Genomic DNA, 15,234 nt, shown 5'->3' with positions numbered 1-15,234 from the left:
TTCTTCACTTCCTATTCTTCCATCAAACTGAACATCAGCTCTTTATCTCACATCCCTCATTGATGTGCTGATACTGCATTCAGACCATTCTTGTAATGCATCTGCTGCTCCCACTGGCTGCAGGTCTGGCTTTGTTGTGCTGCAGAACTTTGTGAACCCAGCTGAAAGCTTTTAAAACTCACAGAAGTCACAGCTTCAGAGTTTGTATCTTGAGAAGGGGATGTGTTGTAGTCACTTGTACATGGCAGATTAAAGTCTCTCTGCATCTTGTCTCCCTGAGCTGATCTGTTCTCATTGCAAATTGTAATCTTCTGGTTTTTGCAGCCTCCTCCAGGTTTGTGGAGTTTCTCTGCAGTATTTAGGATCATGTAGGACATAAAGTGCCATATCTAGTATGAAAGTTGAGCAGGTACTCTTATGAGTAAAGGTTGTATGTCAGATTGAGCTGTTTTAGTAGAGAGCAAGAAATTTTGCTTTTGTTGCCATGTTGGCAGTGAGAAGACTCTTGCCTACAGGAAACCAGCTGGGCTGGTGTTCCCTGCCCTTGTTCTCCTAGTGTGTGCCAGGTGACTTTCTCCCTAATGTATCAGATGCCATCATTACTGAGCTATGCATGATATATATCAGTGAATACACGACAAACTAGATGAAATATCCCAACAGAACTGCAGACTATATGACAACAGAATTATAGACTCTATTATTTTAAAGCTACTCCATTTGAAGGAACTTTGCCATATTTAGTTACATCTCTCAGATCTCAAATATACCATGGCTGTTTTAACCAATGAAAAATTACAGGAGAGACTTTCTGGTTTTATACTTAGGTTGACAGCAGCAGAAGTGTAATCTAGAATGGCCAGGTGCTGCTTTCCAGTCCAGTTCCACAACAGATAACAGTTGATGTATTACCCATTAGTTTGATGTTTTTGTGTGTGATAAACAGCATAGCAAGGTGGGGTGGGATTCTTTGTTCTTAGGGCTTTTGCAACTTGTTCTGGTATTCCTTAGGCTCTTTACATTTGCACTCTTGCCTTTTGTGTGGCTCAGCTCTTCTTTCTCCTTACAATGAATATGCCAAATACAAATCTTGAATGTGCTTGTAAAGAATTACTTGTCTGCAAGTTACAGCTGAGTGGTGCTATGGACAACGTGGTAAGTTGTGGAAGTCCACCAGAACTACAGTAGTCAAAGGAGTCACACTTCACCTCTCAGTTCTTAGAGTACTGAAGTCAAGATCAGGAATGTTTGTTTAATGTGTGTGCATTCTTTTGCAATTATGAACTCCAGTAAAACATTTTGTTTTAAAGGAAAGTGCTTAATCAAATGGTAACAGGGTATTGATAGGTCCTTGGCTATTGAAAGAAAAATAATTGGAGGTTGGGGATTCCAAGGTGAAAGTTTGTGGTGCCCTGTGAATTCACCCTGCCACGTGCATTTACCTACTGACTTTGCAGCCACATGATAACAGGGTCACTGTGTATGCAGCCTTTGCTCCCTGAATCAGTAAAAGCTGGTAGGTTTTTTTTCAGAGGTTGGGTTTTATTTGTGATTTCAGATAAAATCAGAGCCTGAATTTACTGTTGTTGATTTGTAACCTGTTTGCTGTATAGTATAGATGACTAAGTGCTTTTTTTCCCTTTAGTTTATTAAATGTTTTCTTGTTGCCTTCTCATGCTCTTCAACCTACACAGGGAAAAGTAAACCAAAGAGCACTGCCTTTAGATTCATAACAGATTGGCTTGACTGAAGTACAGTCTTTGTAGAATGTGACTGGACCATAAGAATGTCTGAAAATAATTCCCTCTTTACTGCCTGATAAGTTTTAGCAAATACAGTAACTAACATAGTCCCTGTCTAGAAAGTTAAGTTCACTTTATTTAAGTATTGCTCCTCATCCCCCAGAAAGCTCAGATTTACAGTTAATCACGAAAACTTTAATTTTCAGAGTTTCTGATGTGTATCTTCTTTGTTTTTCACAGAGACTAATAGACAAGTCCCGAGTAACCTGTGTAAAATGGGTACCAGGTTCGGAAAGCCTTTTCCTAGTAGCTCATTCCAGTGGCAATATGTACTTGTATAACGTGGAGCACACTTGTGGTACCACAGCCCCGCACTACCAGCTACTTAAACAAGGAGAGAGTTTTGCAGTGCACACTTGCAAGAGCAAATCCACAAGAAACCCTCTGCTTAAGTGGACAGTAGGTGAGGGTGCCCTGAACGAATTTGCCTTTTCCCCCGATGGGAAGTTCTTGGCGTGTGTGAGCCAGGATGGTTTTCTTCGTGTGTTTAACTTTGATTCGGTGGAATTGCATGGTACAATGAAAAGCTACTTTGGAGGACTGCTGTGTGTGTGTTGGAGCCCCGATGGGAAGTACATAGTGACAGGCGGAGAGGATGACTTGGTGACAGTTTGGTCTTTCGTGGACTGTCGAGTCATAGCGAGAGGCCACGGCCATAAATCGTGGGTCAGTGTCGTTGCGTTTGATCCGTATACCACTAGTGTAGAAGAGAGCGACCCGATGGAATTTAGCGGAAGCGATGAGGATTTCCAAGACCTTCATTTTGGCAGAGATCGAGCAAATAGCACGCAATCTAGACTATCCAAAAGGAACTCTACAGACAGTCGTCCAGTAAGTGTTACGTATAGATTTGGTTCAGTAGGCCAGGACACGCAGCTCTGTTTGTGGGATCTTACAGAAGATATCCTCTTCCCCCACCAACCTCTCTCAAGAGCAAGGACACATACAAATGTCATGAATGCCACAAGTCCACCTGCAGGAAGTGGTGGAACTAACCCAGGAAGTAATGGAAACAGTATCACAACACCTGGAAACTCTGTACCCCCTCCTCTTCCACGGTCCAACAGCCTTCCACACTCTGCAGTCTCAAATGCTGGCAGTAAAAGCAGTGTCATGGATGGTGCCATTGCTTCTGGCGTTAGTAAATTTGCAACCTTATCGCTACACGATCGGAAGGAAAGACACCATGAGAAAGATCACAAGAGAAACCATAGCATGGGACATATATCTAGCAAGAGCAGTGACAAACTGAACCTAGTTACTAAAACCAAAACGGACCCAGCTAAAACTTTGGGAACACCTCTCTGTCCCCGAATGGAAGATGTTCCCTTGTTAGAGCCTCTTATCTGTAAAAAGATAGCACATGAAAGACTGACTGTGTTAATTTTTCTTGAAGACTGTATAGTCACTGCTTGTCAGGAGGGATTTATTTGCACATGGGCAAGGCCTGGTAAAGTGGTAAGTTTTAATCCTTAATGCTGCATCAAAGAGCTAGAACTCTGAATAGATAGTTTTCTTGAAATATAATGAATGTTGAATATAAAATTTCTTTATGCTTAATGTAAAAAAATATCCTCAGAGCCATACTTTTGGATACTGCATGCCATATTTCTGAATGATTTGAAGTGTCTTGGATACAATTATTAAATATAGTTGCCTTCCAGCAGAAGAAATAAATACTGTGCATCTAAACTATTGATCAGTGTTCTTATACTTAAGCATAACCACAATATGGTGAAAGCTATTTATGTAAAAATTGAAGTAAAACCTGTCAAACACTAAAATAATCATAATCCTTCTAATGTTTTCTAAAAAATAAGCACTCCCAATGAGAGTAGCTTATGAAAAGCTGCTGCTTCTAAGTCTAATGAGAAACGTGAGCCTCTGAAAAAGTGAAAACCAAAGTGTTTTATTCCTCCATTCTTTTCTGTGGTGGCCTGCCATTAATGTGAAACCACTTCTTATTAAAACATCAGCCATTTTATGCACAGATTTGTGAGCCCTGTACTGACTGTAGTTTATGCTCTTAAATTGTGAATCAGTATTAACAAAGAACTCTAATTATAGCCAGGTTTTGATTTATGTATTTAAGTTAGGGAAAATCCTGCAAGCTTTCTCTCAGTAGTTTCAGTGTTCTGTTCCTGTCAGGTTTGTTGAGGCAGTTCAACCACTACAAGCTTGTGTTTTTGATGGCACCTATTCCATCAGCTGAACCTACGTTAGTCTGTTACCAGTTTTCACTCTTGTTGTTGATGCACTTGAACACCTATAATATTTTATTTTTCTTTTGTCCAATGTATAGATAGCTAAATTTTGACTGAAGCTAAATGTGGTGATTCTTACATTAAAAAGTACTTTGTGCTACAATAGCTCTGCTTGCCAGCAACAGTTCAAAGGAATACAGCTGTGAAAACATTTCCAGAGTTGATCTGAGAAAAAGAACCATTATTTTTGTGAAAATTTCTGAAAGGGGATGTAGATTATCACCTGAAGTAAGAGCAATGATCTGGTAATACCTGAGTAATGCCATGTTGAGCAACTTAAATGAAAATCTGTTGTTTGTTAGATTTTAACCATTTGGTTCGTAAATCTGACTTTTGAAGTAGAGGTACTGTATATATTTAGATACCACATCTTCATTACTATAAACTTGCAAGTAAAACTCAATTATTTTTCTTAAAAATTGTTTGTATAATGTAGGCTTTTTTGAGATCTTATCAAATTAGTCACAACATATGTATGCGTAAAAATCTGTGTCTGTTCTGCATCTTAATGCATCTTTAAAGGTTGAATCTAAAACTTAAAATTGAAAACCCCTTTATGGGAGAAGGGAGGAGGGTGTTACCTAAAAGTATTTTTTTGCCTGAGAACTACAAATCCAGCATTAATTAAAAAATAAAAGCACTCCCTTAAAACACTAAATTATTTAAAATGTTTGCTCAAAATGAAAGTATTAAAGCAATTACACTTTTGTGACTCGGTGCACTTCACATCTTATTAATTACAGCAGTGCCTCAGATTGCTATTGTGAGCTACATTTTCTTTTTGTTCTAAAACTCCTTTGAATACTATTAAACACTACATGTCACATTTATTTTTCAGTGGCTGAGGTGGGTTTTGTTAGACTGAGTATAACTTAAATATTTTTGTGTATTGACTTTGATTTGGAATATGACATTTCAAATATTTCAGAGATAAAGTATGCAGTACCAAAAATCAGGATTTATGTATTGGCCAATATGGAAAACTTTAACTACAGGTAAGTAATTTTCATGCTGAAGTTATCACTTTCAAAATTAATATATTGCACACTGATGTAAATGCCATATTCTTTAGGATGTATTTACTTAGAAATTTACAAATTAATTTGTTTTTCTGATTTCACTTGCATTTCTAGTGAGCTCACTCTGCTGGTAAAAACTAAATTTTGGTGGCATGTTTACAGGGCTTTGTTAGGAAAATACTTGTGCCAGAAGGACGTTATGAGCATCCTTTTTGTTTATAGGAAAGCACTTAATTTTATTTAATGAGAATTGTCAAAGTATAAAACACTCATGGTGATGTCTTTCTTACTGGGTTATATACCATCATTTCTGTTTCACCAGCTGTTTTATCCTAGGATGTCCCATTACTCTGGGGTTTAAAGTTGCTATTTCTAGTCTTCCTTTGACACATGGCTCCCCAAGTGATCCTAAAGCTCTGTCACTTTTTTGTCTGCCAACTCTGTAGAGTACAAGCCTCTGAATCTTGCTGCTGCTTCCATCATTGCCTCAGAAGGCCTTCATTAAATTGATGCCACTGCCAGCCTAAAGAAAGAATTGGATGGAAAAGGGAAGGAGGCTTGCAGTGTCTAATGTAATTTCCATTGAGCCAGTGCTACCTCTCCCTCTCATTTCCAACAGCCATCAAAACATGTGCTGGATAATTTGACAGTGTATGACACATTCTGTTTATTTTTCTGGTTGGGCTTGTGCTGCCCTGAGTGGAAAATAAATCCAGAAGTGTCTCTTCAGCCATGATCCCTGTGATAGTTGATAGTCTGTACAGTGCTGATATTGTCCTGACAGTTTGTTTATAAACTTTCCAAATTACTGCTTTGGTGTGTACCAAATCATACCTTGAGCTTCCTCACGGGATGCACCGTCCTTGCGTTGCACTTCCAGAACTGCTCTGCCAACTCCCAGTCAGTGAAGTGAAGCGAATGGCAAAATTCAATTAGAAACAAGTTGGATGAGGCTCAGGGTTCATTAGTTTCAATTTTTTATTCTCTTTTTTTTTTTTTGGTGAGCTGGTTTCTGTGAAAGAAGGTTCAAGGCGGTCAGAAAAATAGGTTGCCTTAACAAGAGTGTGAGCTTTTCTTCTCAACATGGTGACAATTAGCTGTCGTCTCTCACCCCTGTCTTTCCCAGGCCCTGATGGCAAATTTAAACGGGGTTACAGAACTGTTGGATTAATCTGGAAAGATAGAATTTGGAAGGAACAAAAGTAAACTTTATTGTGCTATCTTTATAGCTACGTCAAACTGAATTACAGGATCTGCAGAAGCAATTAAAAAACCCCAACAAAAGCAACCCACAAAACCCCAAAGTGGTACTTGCATATGCAAAATAAGTTTTCTCTGAACTCAGTGGTCAGAGTCACTACTTATGTGATTTCTGTGTTGGACTTCAGAACTGACTGTTCATTGTCTGTGCAGCAACTCCATTTTCCATGAGTGAAAGTTGCTGGTGAGCTCCCTGTGTCAGAAAGCTCAAGGTAAGATTGGCCAAAAGCACCTCCAGGTGAAATGGTAGTGTATAACCTAGCAAGAGAAACATCCTACCACTTTGTAAAACAAATGCACATGGAATTTATTTATTTGACTTATTGTACAGGAAAACTTAGACTTAAATTATAACATCCTTGAATTTTCTAGTTAACTACAATTGTAGTACAGTATCATGTTTTAGTATGACTTCTGTTTTAGTGAAAGTACTTAAACATTCATGTACTATATTTGAGTGAGACGAGCAGCTATACATACTAATTCTTCCTCAGTGGAAAGGAGCATTTCATCATTACAATTGAAGTTCAATTGCTGGTATTTAAGTACTATCAAATAGATTTCTTTCAACGTGATACGGTATCTGTATAAACTTCAGGGATGATTATAGTTAAACTGAAACACAGCTATACAACTTCAGGTTACCATGCTAAAATTTGAAGCTTTCTGTAATGTGCACAATAGCAAAGTTGCACATGGCATACCCACATTGTCAGGGTGAATTAAACCTAGAGTACACTGGTGTGATATTTATAGCAAGGTATGTGTGTGTGCGTGTGTGAGGAGGTGTGACAAGTGGCTCCAGTAAAGCCAGGAGAGATCATAACCCTGTAAAGGCTTTATGATGAGGATGTCTGGATTAGGAAATAACATGACTTTTACTAAACACTTTCTAGAAAACCCATGTTCTGCATTATCACCTCTTAAAATTTGAGTATGTACTTGGAATGACTGTATATGTCTGCCCCTTTAACAACATAAAACTACTAAATTAATATTTAAAATGCTGGCCTGCTTATGTTACAATAATAAAATTTGTGTCAGTTAATTTACTGTCAATTTACATGTAAAGATTAAACTATTTTTTCTGCATTTTATGATTCTGTATACTGGAGTTTGTTAAAGATTGACATGTTAGGTGATACTGTACAAAATTGTATTGACTACCTTTAGTGAAAATCAAAAGTAAAATTCATATGTATTTCCTTTTTACACTTCCATCTAATTTCTTGACAACTTGAATAAATTTCATAGAGCCTTTCTAACATGAACTATTGTTAATTTAACTGTTGCAATAATTAAGCTTTAAGAAGTATTGTTGGTATATTTATAATTTTAAGAAGATCATGTTTGTTTCATACTGCTTATTTTTAGCTGTTCTATTGTCACTGTTACAGCTGAAGAACTTTACTAAATACTTGACATTACAAAATAACTTGCTGGGGTTGTCCTCTGTATACTGACGTTAAATAAAAATGTGTGATTGAACTGTAAATGTAGATAACTTTCAATAGTCCTTTCCACATTTGAGTTTTAATTTATCTTGCAGTGCTTAGGTGGTCTTGTGCTCTCACACTGTGCTGAACAAATGGCCACAATGAAACTGTTAACTTGCCATGCTTTAAAGTAAGAAGTTGATCACATCTGTAACCTGCTCTGAGAAAATGTTTCAATTTGTCTCAAGACTATGCAGATGTTTTGATGTTTAAAGCTTGCTGATAAGGTCGTGACTCAAGGTAGCTATTTTTTTTAGGACTAGAGTAACATGAAACAGAATACTTACCAAACCACTTTTCAAACTTGTTTGAACTCAGATTCAGCAGAACACAGACATGGCTGTATCTAGATTCTCTCTGCACTCCTGTCCGGTAGCAGCTGGGGCAGAGTGTCGTCATTCCTTCTAGGACTCTACAGGAGCTCTTTCCTCTGTGGACTCTGGTGCAGGGTATGTTCTTTATTCCAGCTTTAGATCTTGGTGTTTACCTAATGATTGCTGAATTTACAGCCCTGAGGATATGGCTCATACAGATGATTCAAGCATTTTCTGTCTAGAAAAAAATCTAGCATTAAAACTCATCTGAACCAAAATAAACTAGTCTAAAACTTTGCAAAATTCCTTGGAGCAAATTTAGGTGAAGACTTCAGATGTTGCCCTTCCTTTTGAGGGGTTAGGCATTGTCTCACCTTTGCAGCGGTGATTCTTTGTTAACAAAGAAAAGCCAAACAAATGCTATTTACTGAAATGTTTCAGAGGCATCTTTGAGGAATTTCAGTGTAAAAGTGAGTTACTTTGTGTCTAGTCTGACAGGGAGGACTCTTGTTTGTCTCTTGTGCAAAAGTACTCTGTAGACTAAAGCTGAGGCAATCATCTTATGTAAACTTGAGAACTTTGTAGTACTTCAAAGGTATTGATTGACCATTGTGATGATCTGTACATAGAACATAGATGCATATTTAAGAACAGGGGCCAGTGAAAGAAAAAAATGAAATCTGCTTGAACACTTCTGGAACATCCAGTTATATCAAATTATGCAAGAACTGGTTGGTCAAACCAGTTTCTCAATAGTCAGTGTGAGCCTGAAACAAAACACAGCTTCCACAGGTTTTGTGGTCAGAGAAGGTATTTGGCAAAATATGGCTTGAAACATGAAGGTATCATTTTACTTGCCTTTCATAATGTTGCACTAACTTCTCAAGGAAATAACTTTTAAGATAATGCTATTTTCTGGGTTCTGAAGCTGGATTTTAGGTAGGTGCTGCTCAACCTTATCAAACTCATTTGCCTCCTTTCTTCTGCTAAGACCACAGCTGCTTTACTGCTAACTCACATGGGGTTGCCTTAAGTCATATGCTTTTCCCTGAGGTTTTCCCTGGTTTATCTCAATTACATTATTTTCTAAACTGACTTTTGTAGTTTGAGGAAAGTAGAGAAACAACAGTTTATAAGCCTGTGAGCCCTTACTGCTTGATTGAAGCTTAAGGTCCTATTTTTGAGCCCAGGTCAGGTTTCTGCTGGCAAAAGCCTTTTTGCATTTTCAAGCACCCAAGTAGTTGCATCTTACTTTTTTTTCCTCTTGGACCTGCATATCTTCCATTCACCTAGTGCTACTGGACAGATTTTTAGTTACTGATGGTTTTCTACCAGCCTTGAATTTGTTTTTTTTTTGTTGACAGTCACCTCTGTTAAAACTCCTTTATATGCACAGAAGAGAAGTTTCAAGTGAAACCCTAAAGGTGCTACAGTCTTTTATAAGGTCTGGTGTCAAATGGTTTATGTATTTATACTTTTGTGTAATGTTATCAGAACAGAGAAAAAAAGGCAAATGGAATACAAATTTAAAAGCCCATTTAGTGAACACACAAACTGTGTTCAGCTTTGCTGTATCCCCCTAAAACCCTACAGAATATTTCTCTGTAGCATGTTATGTATATGAGCAGCATGTGCTTTCCTGAGCATTCTTACTAAATTAATTTTATTACTCCATTAGATTAATATATGATTTAGTGAGTATATGAAGTTTAGAAAGTTTTGCTGTTAAAAACTTATTCTTTGGATAAAGAACTTGAAGATTTTGTTCGTGCAAGTCTTAAAACCAGTTCAGCTAATTTAACTACAGAATTTTAAACAAATATGAGAAACCTCACTTTGGTTTTGGTGTATTATTGTTCCAACATTAATGGACCATGGGTTCTTTTCTCAAGCAAAGCTTCAGTCCAGACTACTTTGTAACTCTAGTTACCTAGTAACCCTAATTACTCAGGAATATCACAGTTCTGGACAAGAATAAACTACTTCTGCAGTATTTTTCAAATAATAACTTCCCATTATTTTACATACTGGCAATAGTAGAAATAGTTTAACAAACCAGTACCATTCTTGTATGGGCATTTGGTAATTCAGACACATTTTAACTGGTTTAATTGCATTAGTGAAGTGTACTATGAGACTTCTTTTTTTACATTGGATTGTTTGTTATGTTGGACCCTTTCCTTTATTTTTTCTACCTTTCAATTTCAAACCAGAAAGTAAAAAGATGAGCAGAGTTTGACATCCAGCATGTTCTGAGTGCCAGTGGAGCTGTTTCCCTGAAGGAGACATGCACTTTCTGTATCCTGCTTGCATGTCCAAACTTGCTGTGTATTATCTAGATTAGTGGAACTGTGTATGATTGCACCTTTGGCTCCAATTAAACATCTTCTAATTTAAATTAAGAAAATATTAACTCAGTGGCTACTGCTTACTATTTTCCTATTTAATATTGCAATACCTTCCTGTTTGTTTTTGGTTTTTTGTGGGTGTGGGGTTCTTTTTTGGGGTTTTTTTTGGTGGTTTTTTAATACAGCAATTACATGCTGATCTTTCATAGAATTAGTTTCTCTTGTGAAACATGGCATTTCATGTCATTGGTAAAAAACCCCAGACTTTTGTCTGGATTGTATCTGGAATTTTTAAAAATATACCCACCCCTCTCCTCACAATCCCATACATGGGGAGGAGGGTTTGTTTGCTGCAGCAGACAGACCCCAGCAATGAGTGCCATGAACCTCGGGTGCAAATGGCCTTCCTGATTGTGTTTGTTATGGCTTTTCATTCCTCCCCATGCCAGCATATTTTCACCAGATGTGCAAAGTCCTGTGTGTTTCAGGAAGTCAGAGAATGCATGGATAAACAGGAGGTAGCCTGTGTTCAGCACTCACAGCACTGACTGACTTAGGAAAAATGACCCCATCCTCTGCAGCTGCATTGCTCAGCTGTGCAGTGTCCCATTGAGATGACAGCAGCTACCTCTCTGAGGTTGGGATGAATATTGTTTCACTAAATTCCTCTCTTGGATCTCATAACTCTTCCATTTCCCACGCCTGCTAGACTCCTATGCTGACAAAATACTACTGCTAATAAAACACTACATTTATTTACAAAACTTTGAGCAGTGTCTTAATTTGTTCCTGCTGCTTGCTCAGTGGGATCTGTTTGTCCTCAGGCCGAAGCTGCTGCACCACGCGGCAGAGCTGCAGCTGTTGTGGCTCTGCCCTTCCCTGTTTCTGTCACAGCTCTTAAGCAGGCTGACTTGGCTGTTGCTCTAATAAGTTGCTGCAGCTTTTGTTTCATCTTTTCCCACCTGATAGACTGGGTGGTTCCATCACAGAAAGCACTACACTCTAATGGCTTTCTTCTTTCTTTACAGGCAGGAACTTTTTTATGTCTTTTCATTACCTTACCCATCGTGTTCTTCCAGAGAATGTAACTACAACTGTTCCAATGCCACACCCTTTGTATCACAGATGAGATTTACTGAGAACTTTTGTATCAGAGCAGTAACTTTATTTGAGCCCTCACTTGCTTTTCTTAGGTTGTTTTCCTCTATCACCAAACACATTCTGATTAATAGCCTTGCTTGGAAGGCTCTGAAACAATGGCAAAATGCTGTAGAATTTTTGTTTCAATCAGGACCCACTGAGAACTCACCACCTTCAGTGAAACTTATGTGCCTAAAAACCAAATTCATACTCTTGCTTTTCTTGTATAAACATTTAAGATCTCTTCTGAAATCAAGTACTTGGAAGAACTCACAAACTTTGTGGTCTCTCCCCTGGGAGTGAATTTCTGAATGGCATCATAGCCTAGTCCAAGTTTTAAGGCAGTACTTGCATACATTTGTTCCATCTGCAGAAGCACAAGGATATTGGTCTTGAGGTTATTTCCACTTCATTGTTCCTCTGGCTTGCCTGCTCAGAGTTGCAGAATTAATTCAGAGCAAGGACTGACATACAAGGAATTCCTAGTGCTCACTGAAGGCCATCTGCACTGAGCTGCTGCTCTTCACAGCAGGGAGCATTCACCACCTATGAGATGTAACCAGGACTGACTCCTTGTTCCTAGTCTTGAAACTTGTATTCTAGAATGGCTCATAGTTCACAGGGAATAAGGCACCACACTGAATTTCAGTATGTGCTGCCAGTTTCTAGAGGAATCCTAGGAAAAGAACTTCATTTTGTTTCCCAGGAATTGGTTGTGTTACAATGTAAATCCAATGCTAGAATAGATTTATTTCTCCTGTATAGGGTTGTTATGAGCCTGTTGAAAAAGACTTGACATTATGCCATCCCTAGAGCTTCCTGTGTGCTTATAAAGCACATATTTGCATATGAACAGTTTGGATTGCTGATTTAATTAAAACTGAAAATAATACCTTTGGACGTCTTTTTCCAGGGTACTTCAAAGTTGCTTAGTGGATGTAATCTTCTGACAAGAAAGACCTTCCAGTTGCTGCTGGATTTAATAGAGTTGTGAAGAATGCTTCAGTAATGAACTAGTGAATTCTGATTCAACCTTGTCATTTTGCAACAAAACTTTCCTGGTAAAAATTTCAGAAGTGCTTCAGTGGCTTGTTTGTTCTAAAGTTCTGCCTTCTTTCACCATCTAGTCCTTAAGTAATAACTAGGAAACTTTTTGTTCTCATGAAATATGCAGGATCCTTGCACATCCCAAATGTCAAATGTAAAGAACAACCCACTTCAGTCTACCTCAACAGTGTCTGAACCAGATATTCCCTGCATAAACAAATACAAATAAAGGTGTTCAGGTTCCTTCAGGTGAGCTCTGTGGAAGGCACCAAGTTAATTTCCATGTGGTCTGTTATATATAAATGTTATATGGACCATATGCAAATACAGTCTGTCATAAATCCTACAAGCTATCCAGGCTCATGACATGTTTGAAATGATCAGATGTTCTTTTAAAAAGAAAGGCTTTGGTTTTCACAGGAATTTGATGACTTGAATCCAGTCAGTCTGGCCCTCTTTCCCCTCTTTCCACCTCTTCTGAGGTCAGGGTTTACTTCCATCATCATGACCTCTCAGTTCTTGAGTTTGAAAGAGCTCCTGTAGATTCTGAAGAAGTGACATAATTCTGTCTTTTTCTGTATGCTAATTGCTGCCTGATCTTGTCTAGTTTGGTGGATCTGAGTCCCAGGATCTTAATTTTGAGGTAAGAACATAAGCTGGGAGCTGCTTAGAGGAGTTGCTGAAAGTGCAATTATGATAGCTGCCAGGTGAGGAGTTGCATGGGGATACTTGCTGGTGTGCTGCCAGCTGCCAGCGTGCTCCTTGGCCTGCTGGCACTCAGTACAACCAGCTAATGCCCTTATAAGGCTAAATTGTATTTTGACACTAAGCTTTTCCTAAGTAAGCCTGATAAAGTTGCTTTGAGGAGAATTATTAAAAAGTGGCTACTATGCATAAATCTGAAATGGAGTCTGTCCATTGGTACCCAGGGGTTTAAGGTGTAGCTGCTGTAACCTGAGGGGCTGTGTGTGAAATAAGGCTCTTGATTGGAATGGCAGGGTAGTTAGAAGAGCTGGTACCAAGTTTTCCTGAGTGTGAACTTAAATTGTAATAGGAAATCTCTACTGAACTCTTGTCAGGGTTTCATTCTGTTTTAAAATTACCAAAACAAATATTTGGTTAGATGATGTATTTTTCTGTTCCAACCTTGTAATACTCAACCACATATAAGAGATGGAGTGTTTCCCTGTATCAGGTCAGGTGTCAAACATTGATATCGGAATAGGCTTTGACACCACCCCAGTAAAATGCTGATCACTTTTTTGGTGTATGATTTTTAAAGTTTCACAGTTCACTGTGACTCCAAGTGCAAGGTAGATTAAACCAAATGCTGGGATCAGATCCATTCCGTGTCATAAACGCACATGTTTCTTCCTGTCTGAGAGCTCTTTGTGCACTGCTTGCCTGAGATCGTGGTGGCTTAGAGCCTTTGGAGGAGAGAAGGTGCTAATAAGCAAGTGTTGGTAAAAATCAACTGTACTCATTATAGGTTCAGGTTAAGAACTTTATAAAATTCATGTCAGGTTCTCTTGCTGGATTAATGTAAACTGCTTTGTTTGCAGGGTTTATTGTCATCCCAAAACCAGGCCAATTCTCCAAGTGGAACTGTAGTATAGCATCACACTACTGCTAGCAAATCTCTGAACGCAGGACAAGAAGTAATGGCAGTGGAACCAGGAGCTGTTCTTCAGGCAAAGAGCATCACAAATTATAATGTGGCAGAGTGTAAACATGGAATTATGTGAATCACATAGTGACTTGCAAAGGACAAATGTAAGGAGTTCTCACTACAGCTGATCCTGCTAGGCTGCTCACCCAAGGAAGAGTTTGCATTGGAGAAAAAGCAAAAAGCTTCCTTTAGTACTGCAGGAAAAAAGTAGTAACATTTTTGTTTTCTTTATACTTTTCAAGTCCAGTGTAATTTAATCTCTCTATAAATATATAAATAAAAGTTATACATATATATATATAGTGTAAAATAAGATATGTTTCTTAAATTCAAGTAAGTTCAATGGTTAAACTAGTACTTCACCATTGTTTATTTTGCACTGATTTTTTTAACCAGAGATGGCTAGAAGACAGCCTGGAATGCACTCATGGAAAATGAAAGTCATTACTTTCTGGCTTCAAAATGTTTTTCAGGAAGATGGATGCTGCAATCATAGATTTTTTTAAAACAAAATTGTTTTGCACTTAAATAGTTTAATGCTTATAGAGAATTACTTTAAAATTGGTGTCCAGACACCAGAAAAACTATGTTGTGGAGAAAAGATCCTTTGTATCTATTAAACATTTATTTTAATATTGTTGTTTCCAACTGCAATCGGCTCTGTAATATATGTATAAATAATGTAATTCAGTGATGGGGGATGGGAGTAATGGATCATTACACTAGAAATTCTCATTCATTTAAGAAAGTGATATTTCTAATTCAGAAAATACATATTAAACTATCTTGAATATGCATTTTTGTTTACTTTCTGTTCAAATCCAATCACTTTTGATGTAACCAATTCTTTGCTGAATTAAATGTTTGGTACAGAA

The 15,234-nt window shown here is 37.9% G+C and overlaps 1 protein-coding gene and 1 long non-coding RNA gene across 10 annotated transcripts in view; one reads left to right on the top strand and one right to left on the bottom strand.

Moving 5' to 3' along the window:
* The window catches only part of WDR20 (WD repeat domain 20), a 45,786-nt gene extending 30,630 nt beyond the window's left edge, over window positions 1-15,156 (top strand). Inside the window, exons 3-6 of one of the 9 annotated variants that reach the window (XR_005627884.1) lie at window positions 1,983-3,260; window positions 8,160-8,290; window positions 12,557-12,704; window positions 14,253-15,156. Coding sequence is in view for 4 of the 9 variants with exons in the window: in XM_039712975.1 (XP_039568909.1) it covers window positions 1,983-3,260; window positions 8,160-8,249 (1,368 nt within the window). In the remaining 5 variants the exon portion in view is untranslated. Of the gene's footprint in view, window positions 1-1,982; window positions 7,972-8,159; window positions 8,291-12,556; window positions 12,705-14,252 lie in introns of all 9 variants that reach the window. The other 8 variants (XR_005627889.1, XR_005627888.1, XM_039712975.1 and 5 more) reach the window with 8 other exon arrangements.
* Window positions 6,072-12,655, bottom strand: LOC120503913. Its single transcript, XR_005627890.1, has 3 exons — window positions 12,537-12,655; window positions 8,129-8,393; window positions 6,072-6,257 (listed from the first exon to the last, which is right to left on the bottom strand). It is a non-coding gene; the product is annotated as an uncharacterized LOC120503913 (long non-coding RNA).
* Window positions 15,157-15,234: the final 78 nt, after the last annotated feature.

This window comes from Passer montanus, unplaced genomic scaffold (genome assembly GCF_014805655.1).
Source record: "Passer montanus isolate IOZ18808 unplaced genomic scaffold, ASM1480565v1 scaffold27, whole genome shotgun sequence".
In the NCBI taxonomy this organism is placed as follows: Eukaryota; Metazoa; Chordata; class Aves; order Passeriformes; family Passeridae; genus Passer; species Passer montanus.
The sequence above is the reverse complement of the archived record's forward strand: the minus strand, read 5'-3'. Positions and strand labels throughout refer to the sequence as shown.